Source organism: Eumetopias jubatus, unplaced genomic scaffold (genome assembly GCF_037043125.1).
Source record: "Eumetopias jubatus isolate StellerSeaLion01/CBP00866 unplaced genomic scaffold, mEumJub1_p1.0 scaffold_2, whole genome shotgun sequence".
NCBI lineage: Eukaryota > Metazoa > Chordata > Mammalia > Carnivora > Otariidae > Eumetopias > Eumetopias jubatus.
Genome location: NW_028274808.1, coordinates 157461413 through 157481113, shown reverse-complemented (window position 1 = coordinate 157481113; position 19701 = coordinate 157461413). Strand labels below are relative to the sequence as shown.

General features: G+C 44.9%; 1 protein-coding gene across 1 annotated transcript in view; it reads right to left on the bottom strand.

The window, feature by feature from the left end:
- Positions 1 to 19247, bottom strand: part of IGFBP7 (insulin like growth factor binding protein 7) — a 69607-nt gene extending 50360 nt beyond the window's left edge. The window contains exon 1 of the mRNA XM_028100607.2: positions 18735 to 19247. Coding sequence (XP_027956408.1) covers positions 18735 to 19209 — 475 coding nt within the window. The 5' untranslated portion in view covers positions 19210 to 19247. The remainder of the gene's footprint in view (positions 1 to 18734) is intronic.
- Between the last annotated feature and the right edge of the window lie 454 nt (positions 19248 to 19701).

The following is a 19701-nucleotide window of genomic DNA, read 5'->3' as shown; positions in this document are numbered from 1 at the left end:
TTCCTTCACCTCTTTGCCTAAGAACTTCTTGAGTCTGAGATAAATGTCATACTAAACCTATTTCCTGTTTTCTTTGGCAGTGTTCAGAGTTAGGCCTTTTGGTTGTTATGATACACCCTGCTGATTTCAAGGACTTCTGAGTGGGTCACATTCCCATTCCATAGAGATCACACACAGACACACACGCACACGATAAATCTCCCAGGACTCAATTTTATTCAAATTGACTGAAAACTTAATTTGTTCTTCACAAAGTTCTTCTGCTTGTATTTTTAAAATTTTATTTGAGAGAGAGAGAGAGAGGGTGTGCACGTGTGTGCACATGGGGGTAAGGGCAGAGGGAGAGGGAGAGCAGCAGACTTTCCACTGAACATGGAGCCCAGCTTGGGGCTCGATCCCATGACCCTGAGATCATGACCAGAGCCAAAATCAAGAGTCAGACGCTTAACCAACTCAGCCACCCAGGCGCCCCAAGTTCTTCTGCTTTTTAGTGATAATATTTAGAAAATACATGTGAAAGCAGTGATTTACCTGATTACCTTTTTAAACTTATTTTGCATTTTCCTCAGAAAATTGAATGACACACTGGTTATTAAGCAAAACCAACAATGCAGGCAGCGCGCACAACTGGGAGTTGGACTACTTGTAATTAACCAAGTTAATCATGGGCACTTAGGGAATAATTTTATCACACTGTACTAGGCAATGGCCACTGCCAAAACCTTGACTTCGAGTTATTTTAACTTACTAAAAAAACAGCTTTAGATTTTCTGGATATTTTTCTTCAAAAAGACACATATGGTTTAACCAAAGTGCAACCAACACAAACACATGCATTTCCATACACTGGTGATAATCAGAGTCACTGGAGGTCGTGGAATGTGGCATCAGTATAAGAAATTGCAGTTTAGGAATGGAAACTGAAATCCACAGATTAGGAATCAGAATGAAGCATCCCTTGTGCTTAACTGGTCCTGAGACTCAATTTTCGCTTCCTGTGGCTTTCACCCGCGTACACACCTGCCTATGTAAAATCCTTGCTCCAGCTTCAAGCAATTCCCATTAATTAGGGCTCTGCTTGGGCACTCGAACACACTGAGCCTCGGCTGTCTCATTTATAATGTAAGGATAATACACCACAGGCATCCTGTGAGGATTATAAAGGTGACATACATATGTGCATATGTAAAAATTCTTATAAACTGTGCTATTATCTGTTGATTTAGGATATTGGTCCTATTCCTAACTCCTGGTCAAATATGGGAAACATTTCTGCTGGAAAAATCCCGTGCACTTCTCCATTTTATAAGTCTATCCTCAGCACTCTTTAGTTACTACTGTATCTGCCTCACAGAGAGGACTATTGTCGCTGAATTGCTGGAGGTGAAGGATTTGAGGAAAAAGGAAACAGGGCTTTGCCAATCTCTAAGGACATGAGGAACGCTGCAAGGACACGTGCAGTAAAATGCTATAAGCAGATTCTTTTCCGGTTGTAATCAGTGGAAGAGGCCACAGGCTGCCCCTGAGAGCTGGAGTGTAACAGCACCTCTCACAGAAGTGAGATGAAACAGGTGGCCGAGCCCCGGGCTCACTATTATGCACGGAACTCGTATTTAACGAGATGCTGAGAATCGATAGTGTTTGTGGTCAAAGAGTTATAAAGGCTCTTCTTTTTCTTCTGTGAAAAAACACTAAAGACAAAACCTCCAAAGCTCACGAAGTGTTGACCGTTTAGATCTCACCGAGGTGGCTGCCATTACAACAGACATTTCAAGCTACTCTAGCAAAGAGGAACATGCTTTTAGTGAATCTTTTTTTTTTTTTTAAGATTTTATTTATTTATTTCACAGAGACAGACACAGCAAGAGAGGGAACACAAGCAGGGGGAGCGGGAGAGGGAGAAGCAGGCTTCCTGCTGAGCAGGGAGCCCGATGTGGGGCTCCATCCCAGGACCCTGGGATCATGACCTGAGCCGAAGGCAGATGCCTAACGACTGAGCCCCCAGGTGCGCCGCTTTTAATGAATACTAATACAATGATGTATAAAGGCATACTCTCTCCAGCTCCCTATTATTTTGAAATGTATGATTGACCAAACTGGATTTTAACAAAAGCAAGGCATTACAGCAAATTCCTGATGGAGGAGTTCTAGCTGATCTCTATCTATTCCCAGTGCCTGGCAAGCCTGGGAGCAAACTGGATGACGGGCAGAGTGCCTGGGTGTTGTCAGTCACTGCACATTTTATCAACAGGGACTGGGGTGAAGGTAGTATTCTCCTCGGTCTCTAGGCCATTGGAGAGGGACAGTCCCAGTATAATTCAAGTCTGAAGATAATTCAAAAGTAATTTTGACTGCATATTGGAATGCTTTGTTTTTGGCCTTTTGTTTTTTGGAGAAAATATGTCTAATTGAGAAGAGGCTAACTTTTTTTTAAAGATTTTATTTGTTTATTTGAGAGAGTGCATGAGTAGGGGGGAGAGGGAGAGGGAGAAGCAGGCTCCCTGCTGAGCTGGGAGCCTGATGCCGGGCGGCTCCATCCCAGGACTCTGGGCCGAAGGCAGACGCTTAACCAACTGAGCCACCTAGGTGCCCCAAGAAGAGGCTAATTGTTAAAATGGAATCACCAATGTCAATACGTATTAAATTTTTTTTTGAAATGTCCATACCTTTGAATCAGTAACTCCAATGTGAGGGACTAAAGATGTAATGCAGAAGAAAGAAGACCTTTATGTCCAAAGATGTGAATTTTAAGGTTATTTATGACAAAGGAAAACTGGAGTAAATAAGAATTCACTCAAATGATCATTATAAAATTTATGAAATATTTTAAACACATGGAGGATAGTTATAAATGAAAATAAGATATAAAAATATGAATAACACTATTTAAATTATATAATAAATGCCTAGAAAAACACTAGAATGAAATACAAAATATAGAATTAACAATGATGGTATTTGATTTCAATGAATTCTACAAGTTTCCATGACGTTTGTTTTTTTTCAGTAATGAAAAAGATCTTAATTGAAAACAAAATTAAATGAGCTCACATTCCCAGAACACACAAACTGCACACCAACTGAAATGAATTAACAAGGATAAGTAAAGTCTAGAATTTAAAACCCACTATAGTTTGTCCAAAAAGCTAAACATCTGACAATGGGTCACTAACTGCAAAATAGTATCCTCATGATCTCAGTAGGTCATTTGCACCTATTTAAAATTTTGCTTTTATACATTTGTCAGGGGAACTAGGTACAACAAAATGAATTTACTACATTTTTTTTCTTAGTGTTTACCAAGGTAAACATAATCTTTGAGATTCTTTTGGAGCAATAGTCTATCCTTAGCTCAATTCTTTTTTTTTTTTAAGATTTTATTTATTTGAGAGAGAGAGAGATAGCGAGAGCAGGAACACAAGCAGGGGGAGTGGGAGAGGGAGAAGCAGGCCTCCCACTGAGCAGGGAGCCCGATGTGGGACTCAATCCCAGGACCCTGGGATCATGACCTGAGCTGAAGGCAGACGCTTAATGACTGAGCCACCCAGGCGCCCTATCCTTAGCTCAATTCTGAGCAAACAACAAAAAAAACGCATTTGTCTCCACTCTGTAATGTCACTTTGGGCAAAGTAATAACTAGTCATTTGTATACTACACACCTAGCCATAGTTACATTATTTATAAGCTCATGAAGTCTGTAAATTATAATGTATTCATAGATGACAAATATGAATGTACCTTTGTTCGTTTTTCCTTTTCGTAGAAATTGCATTGAAAATATAGGCCTCTAATTATTAAAAATAAAGAGTTGAGGGGTAGATTGTGTGTATGTTCTTTGTTGCTACACATTTTTAATGACCTGACTTACGAGAGTCTCTTTTATGTTAGTCTAACTGCCTCTTCTGCCTTCCTATACTTCAGAAACCATCAGACCACAAGTTTGCAGGCTCCTCAGAGAAGGGGCACAATCTTTCTCATCATTGCAAATTTCCTTATTACGGCACCTAGCACAGCATTTACAAAAAGGTACTTGACATGATTCATAGGGAATCATTAGAATTTTCTACTTCTAATGTCAGGTGATGATCCAGGTAACCTTGGTTTCCTGAGCGAAGTGATGGGTGAACCCAGAGGAGCCAGGACAAAGCCTAAAATTGCCAAGTGTAAATCTAGACAGAGAGGAGAGGGCTGGTTTCGGGGAAGGTGAAAAGTGGTGCCGGCCAAATGGCTCTGTGCGAGGGAAGAGCCACACAGGAGACTCTAGCTGGTGGGAAGGTTGCAGAGAGAAATGGGTGGGAGCCTCCTGCTGTCCCTATAAAAATGCAGTAAAATCTATCCTTCTACCACCTGGCGAATGGGAGCCCTGCTTGCAGATGAGTGCAGGGCAAAAACAGAAGCTTGTCACTGGGACAGCCGCCATAGGGATAGGACATGTGTTTGTTAAATTGGATCGAGAATCCCACAACTAGCTATTAAGTACCTGCTCTGTGCCCTGAACTGTTCTAGCTTTGGGGCACACCAAAGAAGCACAACCCATAATGGGCTCTGCCTTCAGAAACCTGTAGTTCCCCAATGCTTGTCACTGACCTCCGTCCAACAGTTGATCCTTATTATTCATGGATTCCATATCTGTGGAGCCACCCGTTCACTAAAATTTGTAACCCCCAAATCAAATGTTCTTGTACATGGAGAGTGGCAAATAAATAAATAAAGCTCCCAGCTGAGGTCAAACAAGGTCAAACTGCCTTGTTTCAGCTCTCCTCCTACTGTAAACTAGAATCCCTTTCGCAGTTGATTATTGCCACTTTTTTTCCTGCTGGTGATTTCACGGTTTAAAATGGTCCCCAAGTGTAGTGCTGAAGTGCTGTCTAGTGTTCCAAGCAAAAAAAGGCTGTATGTCTTACAGGGAAAATGTGTCTTAGGTAAGTTTCATTCAGGCAGGAGTTATAGGTTGTTGGCGGTGAGCTCAATGTGAACAAATCAATAGTATAAATTAAGTAAGTTGTCTTTAAGCAAAAACACACATAAAACAAAGTTATGTATTGACTGGTTGACAAGCATATGATCAGGGACTTAACTGTGTTGCCCCTCAGAGCAATGGTTCAGTACTCATAACTCAGGGTTTGCAGTACCACAAAGAAGAATGAAGTGAATCTGTGCCTTCCTCTCTTGCTGTTTAACTGAAGGGGAAAGCAGACCAGAGTAATCTTTATTAAGGGCCAATTGTGGGCCAAACATGGTGCTAAACATTTAAAATACAGGGGCGCCTGGGTGGCTCAGTCGTTAGGCGTCTGCCTTCGGCTCAGGTCATGATCCCAGGGTCTTGGGATCGAGCCCCACATCGGGCTCCCTGCTCTGCGGGAAGCCTGCTTCGCTTCTCCCTCTCCCACTCCTCCTGCTTGTGTTCCCTCTCTCACTGTGTCTCTCTCTGTCAAATAAATAAATAAAATCTTTAAAAAAAAATAAATAAATACATTCACTCACGTAACTCTTACAACCAACTTCTGAGGTAGGTAGCAGCTTCATTTTACAGATGAGAAAACTGATGCTCAGAGAGGTTAAGTAAATTTTCTAAGGTCACACAGCCAGCGGTAGAATACTATCCCCTACTACCTCCTGGGAGATGACTGTGGGAGATGATAAAATTGAACGGAACATTTATTCTCAGTCTGAGTTGTTGTGATGGTAGGATGGGAGTATGAGGGGCAATTTGAGAAGATGACTATTAGGACGATCTCAGCCAAGTGACAAAAAAATTCTCCTTGAGGCTGGGGAACCTATAAGCTGGATAGTCACCTCTCCCTGTTGGAGATCCCGAGGGGATGGGTGACAGGGAGAGGGTGGGTTTCTACCAGTGTGAAGGGTCCCCTTCCCCACAGGCACATTACAATCTATTCTTAATTATTCATTCATTTACTCAACATGTGTTGAATACCTACTATCTTATCCCAAGTTTAGACACCGGGGATTCAAAACATTAAAAAGCACTAGGCTCATGGAACTTACTTCTAGTGACAGGATTGAAAGATTGAGTTGTGTAGCTTTAGGTTAATACTCTTCCTAAAGTATTGTGGTATTCCAACTTTCATGATACCAACAAATACCAGTGTAGAAATATTTCCATTCTGACTCCGATAACAGCACCAAAGCTGCCAAGCAGATAGGAGGCAGCCAAGCCACCCTGCTGCTTGCACAGGACTGAGTGCTCAGTTTTCTAGGGCTCCCTCTTCCCATGGTGAACTAGATAGCCTGAAAAGTTGTCCTGCTGCGAGACATTACCTGCTGGATAAATGGAACAAAACTGGCCCATCGTTATTATAATTATCCTAAGGAAATGATGCACCCTCAAAGTCACTTGAAGTCTTTTTAGAACAATGGTTCTGAATCCGGCCTGACATTAAATCATCTAGGAGCTTTTAAAAGTCCTGCTGCCCAGGTCACGAGCAAACTAATTAAATCAGAATCTTGCGGGAGAACTCGGGCATCAGAATTTTATAAAACTCCTCAGGGGATTCTGATGTCCAGCCAAGGTCAAGAACCACTGCTTTAGAATGTGACAGAGCACATGTGTGCAGGGAGAGTTGGTGGTTCCAGTGTTCTGTAAATTTCACTCAAAATTGCTGAAACTGGTGGATCTGAAAAGTTACCTAGCTTCTTGAATTTCCTCTCTATTCCCTCCTTTCTTCTGCTCTCCACCCTATGCTGGGAGGTTGATGGCACCACTTTTCAAGTAGATGCAAAGAACCAACCTAAGTGGGTACCTTTCTGAGTCTAAATATGTCTGTTTATGGTTAAATGTTTTGATTTTTTTTTTTAAACAAGTTCCTGCTAAGCTGAGACTACATGTGAAAGCCAAAGAGGAGATACATGAACTGCAAGCTAAGGGCTTTATTATTTCCACCAAGAAGTCTCTAGGAGTCAAGGATAATACCCAATATGTACCTAATAAATACCAATCATACTCTTTGCCAATCTCGGATTTGGGTTCATATTCTTTGGAGCCAATATCTGATTTTTTTGTTTTAAATGAACAAACCCCCAAAACATTTCCTATATATGCAGGGAAGAAACAGACCAATAGTTACTTAATTTGAGTATCCTTTGGGCGCCTGGGTGGCTCAGTCAGTTAAGCATCTACCTTTAGCTCAGGTCATGATCTCAGGGTCCTGGGATCGAGCCCCACATCAGGCTCCCTGCTCAGTGGAGAGTCTGCTCCCTCTTTTTGCTTATTCTCTCTCAAACAAATAAATATAAAAAATATTATGAGTGTCCTTTGAATCTAACATGTCCTCTACACTCAAAAGGTGCTATTAGAAAAAAAAGCGTGGGACATGGAAGACGGAAATATTCCATGCTGTAAAGCAAAGTGAACCCTCTGGGCAGTATCCTGGGGGTTTCCCATGTAACTGCATTAGGCTCTGGGATCTCTCAGAGATGGAACAGGACTCCCTGTCCTGAAATCCTTGAAGAGCAAGAACAAGAACTAGATAAAAGTTTTCAGGGATTTGTTTATAAGAACATCATGCTGCCATTTTGTTTGCATAGACCTAAACACAGGTTTTGGATCTAACTTGGAGTTATATAGGGCAGTATTACGTTTGGATTGGTCAAAGACATCATGTCAGGGACGCCTGGATGGCTCAGTCGGTTGAGCATCTGACTCTTGATTTCGGCTCAGGTCATGATCTCAGGGTTGTGAGATGGAGCCTCTGTTGGGATCCACACTGGATGTGGAGCCTGCTTAAGACTCTTTCTCTCCCTCCGTGCCCTCCCCCCCCACAAAGACATCAACATGTCACAGTCAAGGTGCTTATAAAATAACTCATACCAGGGTTTATAATGCCAGTAACAATAAAAACTGAAATGAAACAGCATTTACTGAGACTTTTCTATGTTCCAGGTACCAATGCTTTTCATATATTAGCTCACTTAAGATCCCAACAATCCCAAGTGGCAGACTTTAATATTATACCTGCTTTGCAATCAAGAAAACTATGAATAAAGGAGGTTAGGGTCATACCAGTAGTTAAGTGACAAAGAGGGATTTGACTCATGTGGTCCGACTCCAAAGTTTGCATCCTTAACCATTCTCTGTTGTATTTCCTCAATTGTATCGGTCAGATTTTGGCTGCTGGGAGCCCAGAAGTCATAAGAGTTGAAGACAATTGGTAGGGTCAGGCCTGGGGTCAGCCTCGGAGACCTATCAAGCCCATGGTCACCAGTGGGTATGGCTATCGCCCCTACCTTCTGGACTGAACCTGGGAAGGGCCACTAGGCTTGGGCTGATGCATGGAATAATAAATCAGGATCCTAACGCATCTGAAAAGACTTCACCCCAAAGAAGTATCAAGAAAAGAAGGCCAACCATCTCCTGGATAACACAGACCTTTCAGAGGTGGCATGCCAACTTTTTGCTTATTCGCTCTCTATGGGGGCATGCCAGATGTGGCTCAGAAGTCTGGGGATGGAACTGGGAGCGCAGATCGAGCAGAGTTCACCATTTATAAAGTTGCTGGCCAAGCTCTATGACTAGCAAAGGGTTGGGGTTGCAGAGAGAAAACCAGATTTCTTTGTGCTCAGGCAGGAGAAAAGGACAGCATGCAAGGACAGGCCAGGCAACGCAAGTGAAAAAAGGCCTCCAAAGAGGCAGGAATGAGGGAGGGGCTGTTCACGTTCCCACGTCACAACTGGGTCCCAACATGGCCCTGACAGTTATCTTCCAGTGATCCAAAGGCTTGGTGGTGCACAAAGAGCCAAGCTGCATCAGCAGCTCTGATCTGAGACATACCTGAGCAGAGAGGGGCCCCTGGTTCCGAAGCTCTAGCCCGTCAAAACTCTGGCAGCTTCTTGCTCTCTGCCCCAGCCTGCCCTCTCCAGCTGGGCTGGGCATCTCTAATAAGCAGCCTCGCAGCATGAATCCCCTCGCCTCGTCTGCTCTAACTGGGAGCAGCACTGCTGCCTACTAAGCATTTCATTCTCTGTCCCATGCTGCACGGCTTCCGGGGAGGGGGGGTCCTTCGGAAGCCAGGGCTGTGGGGTAATTGCTGCAGCTGCTACTGAAATTCACTTTCAGATTTCTGTTCCCTGAGCACAAAGTTCTGAAAGCTCCCATGGAGAAGGAGCAGGCTTTGCATCCTGCAGGCTCGGGCTACCCAGACAAATTCCTAAAGCCTCATTTCTGTGTGGTCTCTTTCAAAACCTTCTGAATGTTCCAGGAGGTCTATTTCTTGATAAAAATTTCTCCCTTGCTTGGGGTCAGGCCAGAAGAGAGCAGAACAGATGTTAGATCTAAAGCTTTCCCCATTCAACCACTTGACCGCTGGCGGGCTAATCTGCCGTGATGTAAATGAAATATCTTTGAGCCTTTCTCATTCAGGGAAAAGACAAGCCTCCAAAAAAGCTGGAGACGTCCCTTCTTCAAGAAAAACAACATGAAAGGACATGGTGATTGAAGTCAGCTGCATTTCTGCCTGTTAGAATATTAAAGTGCTAGCTCTTTTCCTCTCAGAAAGTCAAAATGGATTATGCTTGAGTTCTCAACCCCCTACAAGGATTTTCCTTCTTTGCAAGTCATCACCCGACAGACAAAAAAAAAAAAAAAGCTTCAATCCCGAAAGAGAAGAGCCCTACAATGAATCACAGTTTAGATGTGGAGTAAATATTATGATCCCAGCTGGGAAAATTGATGCCAGAGTGGTGCTGGGGGGGGGGGGGGGGGGGCGGGGCAGGGCTCAGTCAGCGCTCAGAGCTCAAACTTCAGGGGAAAGGGAACACTGGAGTGTGCTGACAGTTATCTTAGAGATTTTTCTCCTTCTTCACCCTACTCGGAGTTACCAGGAAGCCTGGCAAATGGTCAAACACCACACACAAATGTTATGCCCCAAGAGGCCCTGCTTGGGAAACTATTCGGGCCAGGTTCTCCCAGGACACCGGCCCTTCCAGAGCCTCTTGGCTGCAACTGAGGAGACTTCCCCATCTGGCCCTGGAAGGACTGACAATAGACAGAGCTCAGGTATCTGTACCAGGACCCCCTTAGATACATTCATTTAAGAAATACGATCCTTCCCTGAATGTAATATGTGACATTTATTATAAGGTGCATCCCGTTACCACAAAAAGCCAAGGAAACTAGGACATTACCTTTGTTATCATAACGAATTTCTAGTTTATGCTCATTGAAAGAGCTCTTTTAGACCTATTTACACTGGAATGTATCATCTATCCCCCGTCAATTCGTCAAAGAGAAAATACGAGCAAGATAAATTCATTAAGGTATTCTTAAAACTTTTTCCACACTGAAGTTTTTTTTTTTTTTTTAAGATTTTATTTTTAAGTAATCTCTACACCCAACTTGGGGCTCGAACTTATAACCCGGAGATCAAGAGTTGCCTGCTCCACCAACTGAGCCAGTCAGTGCCCCTTGTTAATTTTGAAATAATTTTAGGTTTACAGAGGAGAAAGTGCAGAGAGCTGAGGCTGCGGGTCTAGGTGCCACACTTTGAACAGCAAGCCTGGAGAATACCCAGATTTACACACCAGAAATTCCATTTACTGGCTGTGTGGATGGCAGACCTGCAGTTTCCTTTTTTGGAAGCTGGGATAACTCCCCTTACCTTCCAAGGCCCCAAAGGAGCAAACATCCACAGAAGCCCTCAGTTAACCGTAAACTACTCACAAACATCAGTTATTCTCACTACCTACAAGGTACCATGTAGCGTTCTTGCCCCAGAGGAGTTTACAGTCAAGGATGACCCTTCGTTGATTTGGTGCTGCACACCGTACAGTGACTTCATACTCGTTCCACAATTTGACCTTCGCAATAATCCTGTGAAGCAGGTACACTAAACTGTTCCTTCACTTATTACATGGGTTATCCTGAAGTTCTGAGGGTGTTGCTTTTTCACAGTAAACTCTATTTTGGATATGTGGGCTTGTCCTTAGTCCCCTCACTGTACGTAACTTCATACCAAATGAAGGCGGCTCTGTCAGCACTGGGTTACTAGGTCTGTTTCAGCAGGTCTGAACCAGTCTTACTTTTCGTACCCAGAACTTCCCTGCAATCTCAGCCTGCTTTGCGGCCCAGGCCTTTCCACAGCCGGCTCCTCTCCCGGGTGACCCATGGAGGAACTAAGGGAGGCGGGGCTAGTCCGTGCTCCAGCTGGTCCTAATCAACCGCACCCACCCTCCTTTGTAGAACCCTAAAGTCAATCCAACACATTAGCTTTTTCAAAGGCGCCAGATGATTTTGCCATTAACCCAACTTGAGATAAAAGAGTTCAACTATTTAATACATCAATTTGAAGAAAAAACAAAAAGCATCCCCCCTCCCCGCCCCCTATGATCAACCCTGGCTTTCTTCTCCTGAACTTGTCACTTTCTTTTGTAGGTTTTGTGGGGTAGTGGGGTGCTGGGTCTTACCGACCTGAAAAACCCACCCAGAACAGGCTTGGGAAAAGCTTTCCTTAGACATTTCTAGTACTTCCCACCCACCTTCCTGAAGAGTAAGGTCTCACAGGGAAATCTTTAGAACTGCCTAAAATAAGCTGATGTTCATTTATACACTCAAAAGGCTTCTCCTGCCTGGAATCTTTCTAACAGTGCCACTCCTGGATCTAAATTTTTTTAAAAAGGTTACATTCATATGCTCCCTGGCTTAAAAGTTCTTTTGACAACAATTTAGGGTTCCTTCTTAATAGTTGATAAAGACAAGAGGCTGCCTTACAATTAAAAACACAGATGTGGTGAGATCATTTTTGGGGTAGCTTGAGGTGAAGGAAGCACCATAATCTTATCCGCTGTGGGGAGGAATTTAGAATGAAGGCAGGCTGGCTGGCCTTGGGCTCCATCCAAGACAGTGTTGTCACTAAACTACCCAAAGAGAGCCTTATAAGGCAGCTTCATGTAGAAGGCAAGTCTGCAGTAAACCCAGAGGGCAGGCTCCAGGGGAAGGATGGAAATCATATTTAGTGGTGCCAATAGATGCCGCTTAGCTCAAGCATTCCATCTCATAGGTCTAGAGTATCAAAGACTTCAAAACTTTTAACAGTCTCTTCCACATGCTTCCCCTCCTCACTTAGGTTCTCTCTCAGCTCTCCACAAGAGAATCTTTCAGACAGAATTCTCTGGACTCCCACAGGAGCATGTTACTGTATTCCATTTTTTTTTTTAACAGCAAGTTCTTCCTATTGTGTAATCTAAATGTGCCTCATGGCTACTTAATTCCAGGCCCTTTAATTCCATCTCCTGAGGAACTGTAGAACAGAAGGTCAGGCACCTTCCATTTAATAACTCATTGCCAACCATGAAGAAACATTAACTTGTTCTTTGGATTACTTTCCTCGAAAAGAATCTTAAGTCCTTTAAGACCCCTTTCCAAGGCCGCCTATTCTCTTTTCTAAAGCTTCTTCAGGTTTTCAAATCTTCTCTGAAATGCAGTGATTAAAACTAGGTAAAATAAGAATGAGCTAAGGTCCTGAAGTTTCTGTGCTCAAGAAGGGCAAAGGAGGCCAGAAAAATTTTAAAAGCTGGGGTAGACTTTTTTGGGATGTGACTTTTTCTGTGTCTGATCTGAAGGCAGACAGAGGAATGGGGATTGTGGGAGAGAAAGGAAGAGCTTCCTGAAATGAGCAAGTGGCTGTAATTCGGGAGCAGGGCTGGCTAATGAGCGAGCGATGTGAGGACACTTTGTAAGGAGTCATTTATAAGAAAAAAGCACAGCACAATGGGCTTGTCTCTCCCAAGTTAACACACAGCTTGCCCCAGCGGGTTAGGAATCAGGATTTGAGAATGCTTCTAAGATCCGAGAAACTTAAGGTCTTGTGAAGAAGTCTAGGCATCCTTTCCTGGGATTATGTTAAACAGCTTCCTAATGGGAGTCTCTGATCGCAGTCTTGCCCCTTTCCAATCCATTCTAAGGGTGGCCAATACAGATTTTTTAAAAAGCATAAATCCAATGATATCACTCACTAGGTCCCGCTGCTCTTGTGATCACCTCTAAACCTCGATGCATCTAAACTTCTCCTTCCATCAGTGGGCTCTGTCAGGTGTCCAGCTGCCACTGCTGCTCCCTCTCTCTGCATGGCAGCCCCATGGAACCACGTGCTAGTCCTTCTGCTGCTAATACTCGTCTCCTCTCCCTTCTAAGTCCATTCCAACTCCCGGGCTAGCTCTGCTGCAGCCAATTCCTTCACATCCCTCAGGACCTTATTCTTCCAGCAAGTCATTTCTGGCTCTTTTTCTACAAATCTGGATGAAGGATCCCCCTCCTCTGGGCTCTGTGACCATCTTATGGTATAACTGTGTTAGCTTAACAAGTATTGCACGGACGTCCATTCCCCCCATCCCTGGAGATAAACCAGACCATTAATAATTTCATTTAATTCTCAAATCGCTGTTTCAACTTTCAGTAAAGTTCTACAATTCTGATACCAGTTGCGACGTATTTTTTCCATGCCACCAAGCAAGTCTTTGACACCAGCTGGGGGTCCTTTTCTGACAGCTGAGATAGCGTTAGCTCGCACAGCTCAGTCCCTCCAGACTGCACCCCCATCCTTCGAATGCCCATCCCAAGTCCAGTTTGCCACCTGTGCCTCTGACTTGGCCACAGACTGGAGGTTCCAACCACTCCCTCCTTAGGTTCAATTAATTTGTTAGAGTGGCTCACAGAACTCAGAGAAACATTTTACTTACAAAATTACCAGTTTATTATAAAAGGATATAACTCAGGAAGAGCCAGACAGAAGAGCTGTGTAGGGCAATGTACGGGAAAGGGGTATGGTTGGAGTTTCCATGCTCTGTCTGGGAGCGCCACTCTCCCAGCACCTCCAATGTTCACCAACCCAGCAGCTCTCTGAACCCATCCTTCTGGGTATTTGTGGAGGCTTCATTACATAAACCTGATTTAATGATTCTATGACAATCATTGGTCTCCAGCCCGTCTCCCCTCCCAGGAGGTGGGGGGTGGGCCTGAAAGTTCCCACCCAATAATCAAGTGGTTGGTTCAACAGGCAGGCAACCTGCCCACTCCTCAGTCCCAAAGTCACTCATTAACACAGCAAAAGATATCCCATCACACTCCACACTTAGGAAATTCCAAGGGCTTTAGGAGCTTCACCCTAAATGGAGTTAAGGTCACATATATACTTATTGTAAATCACAATATCACAAATTCATAAGTCATTAGTGGATAGTAATACAACAAAGACATTAAATGATAGGCTCATTTTTATGTTGATAACCTAAAATGAGCTTCTCAAAGAGCAAATGTGTAAAATTCATCAAATGAAATGAGTTTCTGAAAACGAAATTCTTTTACTGAAGCTTTTTCTATTTACAGAACAGTTTCTGCAGCTCTGAACCTAATTCTTACCAAAAAGGGGATGGAGAAATGTTGAGATTTGGAGGGAAAAGTGACCACCTAATATTAGAGTTCAGGATAGCAGAGGAAGGGAAGATGAGTCAACGGTCCGATGTATTCCTTGGCCTAGACTTCAGGAAGGCAGAATATACGAGAAAAGTGGACAGGCAGGAGAGTCCATAGCCTACATTTCCAAATGGGAAGGCCCCTTCTTACATTCCTTTGTTTAATCAACAAATATTTGCTAAGTGTCCAACTAATCACCAGCCACTGTATTTATAAATAATTATAAGATGGAGTCCCTCTTTTTTGGATGCTCCTAGTCTAGTGGGGAAGACAGACATTTAAAGAGCCCTTTGGAGACAATGGGGAGTGCTATACTAACCAGCAGAGCTTGTTTTTCCCTCAGGAATTCCAGTCCCTTGGCCGAAATCCTCACATGGATCCTCTGCATGGCTTGGCCCACCCTCACTTAATACTGCTCCTCCAGCCCTAGCCTCCATCCCATTTCCCTGTTGTACATTCTTCACAGTACATGCTATTAAATAAAAATGTTTCTGTCTAAAGCTTACAGTAAAAGCCATGAGAAAGGGATCTTATTTTATTCAAGCCTGCTTGCCCTGAGACTAGAAGAACTCCCGGCAAATTTCATTCAACATAGGTTTAAAGCATCTACTAGTGCCAAGCACTGATGTAGGCATAGATCAGGAAGCAAAAGTTCCCTTTCCTCATGGAGCTTACTTTCAAGTTCCATAATGAAAATGCATATTTATTGTGTGCTTTCCACGGATGATCTCCACAACACTGAATCTTAACAGCAACTCTGAGACAGGTATGATTTTAATCCCTCTATTACAGGTGAGGAAACCCGGTTCCAAGAGGTCAAGTGACTTGCCTAAGCATAAGGGGCAGGGTTAAGATGCATACCCAGGGATCTGGCTCTAGAGCTCAGTGTCTTATCATTCCGCTAGAACCCCTCTTGCTTACATATCCACAGTATATGTGCAATAAATATTGTTGAAAAATGGCTGGAAGCCTACAGAGAACTGAAGGAGGACATCATTATGGGGGTACAGGGTAGGTGGAACACAGCAGGGTGGGGGGAGGTTAAGGAGCTTCACAGAGAAAGGGACATGGGCTGATTCTTGAAGTCCTGGAGTTCAAAGAGTGGAAAGATAGTGAGGGTGTGACTGCAAACAGCAACACTTACTGTGACTGGACCATAAGGGGGTTGGAGAGAAGGGGCCAAAATCATATAGTTATGGTAAAGAGCCTCGTATGCCCAGCTAGGCAGTTTGAACTTGGTCCTAAAAGTACTAAACACAGACACCCAAGGTGGCTGAAATGGAATCGCCAAGAAGCTCGGATTTAAAGGACCACGAACAAGGGCGCCTGGGTAGCTCAGTTGGTTGGGCGACTGCCTTTGGCTCAGGTCATGATCCTGGAGTTCCGGGATCGAGTCCCGCATTGGGCTCCCTGCTGAGCAGGGAGTCTGCTTCTCCCTCTGACCCTCCCCCTCTCATGCTCTATCTCATTCTCTCTCTCAAATAAATAAAATCTTTAAAAAAAATAAAGGACCACGAACAAACCACAAACAAAAGGTGTTAACCAAGAACCAGAATAAAGGAGCACCATATTCTCTTCCAACTGTGTGATTTTATTATAGATCTCAGCACCTTTATAACTTTTTATTAAACTGAACTGTCAAATCCTCTCTTCCACCTACTCATGACATCAGGGACCTCAATAAGATCTAATAGCACTAAACTCATGATGGCAGTTCCAAGGTTTGAGATGATTAGCTCATTACCTTTTGGACATAATTTTGAGAAGATGGCTTTGCCTCTTACCACAGGTTCAGAAAACAGGCAGACCAAGATCTTTCCCCAGATGGTAGGTAAATGGTGATCTCAGAAAAGACGGGGATGATTGGGAGGGTCTCCCAGGGAAGGCACTCAGGGAGGTGAGACTGCAACTTGTATGGATACTTTTTTATTGTTATGTTAATCACCATACAGTACATCATCAGTTTTTGATGTAGTGTTCCACGATTCATTGTTTGTGCATAACACCCAGTGCTCCATGCAGAGCGTGCCCCCCCCAACACCCATCACCAGGCTAACCCATCCTCCCACCCCCCTCCCCTCTAGAACCCTCAGTTTGTTTTTCAGAGTCCATCATCTCTCATGGTTCGTCTCCCCCTCTGATGTCCCCCCCTTCATTCTTCCCCTCCTACTATTTTTTTTTTTTAACATATATTGCATTATTTGTTTCAGAGGTACAGATCTGTGATTCAACTATGGATACTTTCTTAATCAGCAAGACCAGATCTGTTTGTGCATCCTTGGCTATAGAATACCGAGTACAGGGCTGACATGTGCTATATGCTCAATAAGTGTTGGTTAACAAGATGAGTAAGAATGCCCCCTTCCTCTCAATACCTGAGGAAGCATAACTCAAGTTTCTTCTCAGGGTAAAAATAACTGGAGGGACCTAGAAAATGCATTTCCTATTCTTTGCAGAGGCCCAGTACTAAATGGCACTCTGTCAGGTTCGCCTCTGTCATTGTCAAAACACCTCCACATCAGGAGAAATATATTAGGAGATCTGGTTTTGGCCCCATTTGTCTCTGTTGTAGAAAAGTACACTGGTAGACCTCATATTCTTTTCTGCTTACTCTGGCATAATAAATGCTCCCAGGCTTTAGACCCCATATCTCTAAATTAAATTGGGAAGAAAAGCCTAATTTATGTCAAGGTTTCCAGTCTTAGATGCTACTTCCCTTAACATTTTCCCAAAAAGAAAAACCAGGTCCATATCTTCATGGGGTTTACAGTCTGGAAAGATGCTGAGGAACTGAGTGTTCATGGCAATGAGGTGATAGGACTAGTTCTATAGGACTGTCCGTCTCAAGATTTTATAATCCCACTGTGTGTTTAGAGACACACATAGCAGGAGAGAACAAGGGATAAAACCAGCTACAGGCTAGAATTGGCAACAATGCTTAAACAATCATCCAGCTAACCTTCTGCTCTGATAAGCAAGTACCAGTGATTTGGAAAGACTATAGGGAAAAATTCCTCTTGGAATGCTTATAAGAAAAATCTCAGTATTTGGAATGCGTTTTTAAACTGCATACATTTCTCTTTTCAGGAAATGACTGATAAGTTAGATCCAAAAGAACAAATGACTGTTTCTGTTGGAAAAGTCTATGAATTATTTTGGGTTGTGATTTTCTAAGTTTAAGGTGACAATAATCTAAACAGTCAACAGTTAAGTTACACGATTTAACGCTTTCAGTAGTGAACTGTGAAATTAGTGACATACGACCTATCAGAGTATGGACTTCTGGGAAAAGCTCTAAAAAAAGAATTATTTGGAAAGTGTGGAGAAAGTCTGAGCTGTGCTTAAAGAAGCAACTGCCTCCCTTTTTTCTACATCGGCTGGGGCCAGGAGAGGGACTGCCAAGGTTGGATCTCTAACTTTCCCTTTAACATTTTCCGTAGGCAGTAATTTCATTTCAGACAGAGTTAAAATCTCTGAGGTTTCTTCCCCCTTACAAGTCCAGACTCTTATTTTCCCCTTTCATTTATGGCAAGTTTGGACCTGTCTGGAAAAAAAAAAAAAAAAAACGATCAAACATAACCTCAAAGGCATTCCTGCTTAACAGTGCATCCTGGGGGACGAATTACACAAAAATGGGACAAGAAAGAAAAACAAAATGGTCATAAGGTTCACAATATAAACTACCTCATAAAAACATTCTTCAAAGAGTTTGTACTTTTTGCCCACAAATAATTAGCTTCATTATTGTTTGAGAATCTTTAATTTCCAGTAAGTGAATTATTTTCTCTAATATTAAGAAACCATGAAATCCAATTTTTAAAATTCTTACAGTCTAGCCAATTAAACATAGGACAAACAACTTCTCTGAAAGTCCTTACTTTGTACTTCATCGTAAAACTCTTTCCCCCTCTCTCGCCTTCACTTCCACCTATCCACCGGAGCCAAGAAAGAAGGACGAGGAAATGGCATCTCTGGGTTTCCAAAAGAGTGGGGGCAGCACTGTGCTGGCTGAGCCTTTGGGACGCGGGAGCTGTGGTAATCGGAAAATGTTTTCTATATATACCCTCGCCCCGCCAGTCCTCAATTCTCGGCGCACGCAACAAGCTTTCAAAATAAAACTACCAAAAAAAGAGAAGAAGGGGCGTCGCCCATGCCTCCCGGCGGCTGCCACCCCTCTTCCCCGACTCCGTCTCCCGGGATGCCCACTGAGTCCTCGCGGGACAGCGCGACCGCGGACGCCCTGTCGGGTCTGATCCGCCAGGGGGCGCGCGGCCGCCGGGGCGGGGTCGGAAGGGAAAGCGCTCGTGCCCACCTTGCTCGCAGGTGCCCTTGCTGACCTGGGTGATGGCCTTCTCCCCGCGGCTCTCGGCCCTCAGGCTGGCGGCGCGCAGCTGGCACCCGCTGGGGTAGGTGACGTCGTCGCTGCCGCACACCGGGTAGCGGCTCTTGCACACGCACACGCCGCTCACCCCCGGGCCGCCGGCTGCTGCCCCGGCTTTACCCTTCCGCCTCTTGCGGCTCTTCACGCACTCCATGCCCGGCGCGCAGTGCCCCCTGCCGGCGCCGCCGCCCCCGCACGGCTCGCCCTCGCCGCGGGCGCACACCGGGCAGCAGCCGCACGCGTCGCGGGTCTCGCCCAGCTGGCAGCCCCGCGGGGGCAGGGGCGGGCAGGCGGCCGGCTCGCAGGGGCCGCAGGCGTCCGAAGAGGAGGAAGAGGAGAGGGGCAGGAGCAGGAGCAGCAAACCGGCGGCGCCGAGGAGCAGGACGCTCAGCGGCGGCCGCTCCATGGCTGGGCGCGGAGGCGGCAGGAGCGCAAGTGAGTCGGAGCCCTCAGCCCGGCGCTTTTAAACCCGGCGGCGCCCCGCCCGGCCAGTCCGCGGGAGCCACACCCCCGGGCGGTGAGAGCTCGGCTGCCCCGCCCGCGCCGCGCCTCCCGGGACCGCCCGGCTCGAGCGCGCCCCTGCCGGCGGGGCGGGGCATCCGCGCAGGCCCGGGGAGCTCGGTCTCGCGTCCGCTTCGCTCGCCGTCTGCCTCCCAGCGCACCCCGCCGGCTCCGCTCGCGCCCCTGCCCTCAGCCCCGCGGACTGCTCCCCAGTCCCTCGGGGTCGCCCGCGGGGACGGCGCCTCTCCCTGCCCAGATATTTATACTTCTTAACGACTTTGAGACGACCCTGCGTTTAATCTATTAAATTCTCCGTGGGCCTGGGAGACCTGAGTACTGACTACTCTTTTAAGAACAATTCGTGTTTAAAACCCCACGTGGGGATTTGTGTCCCCGT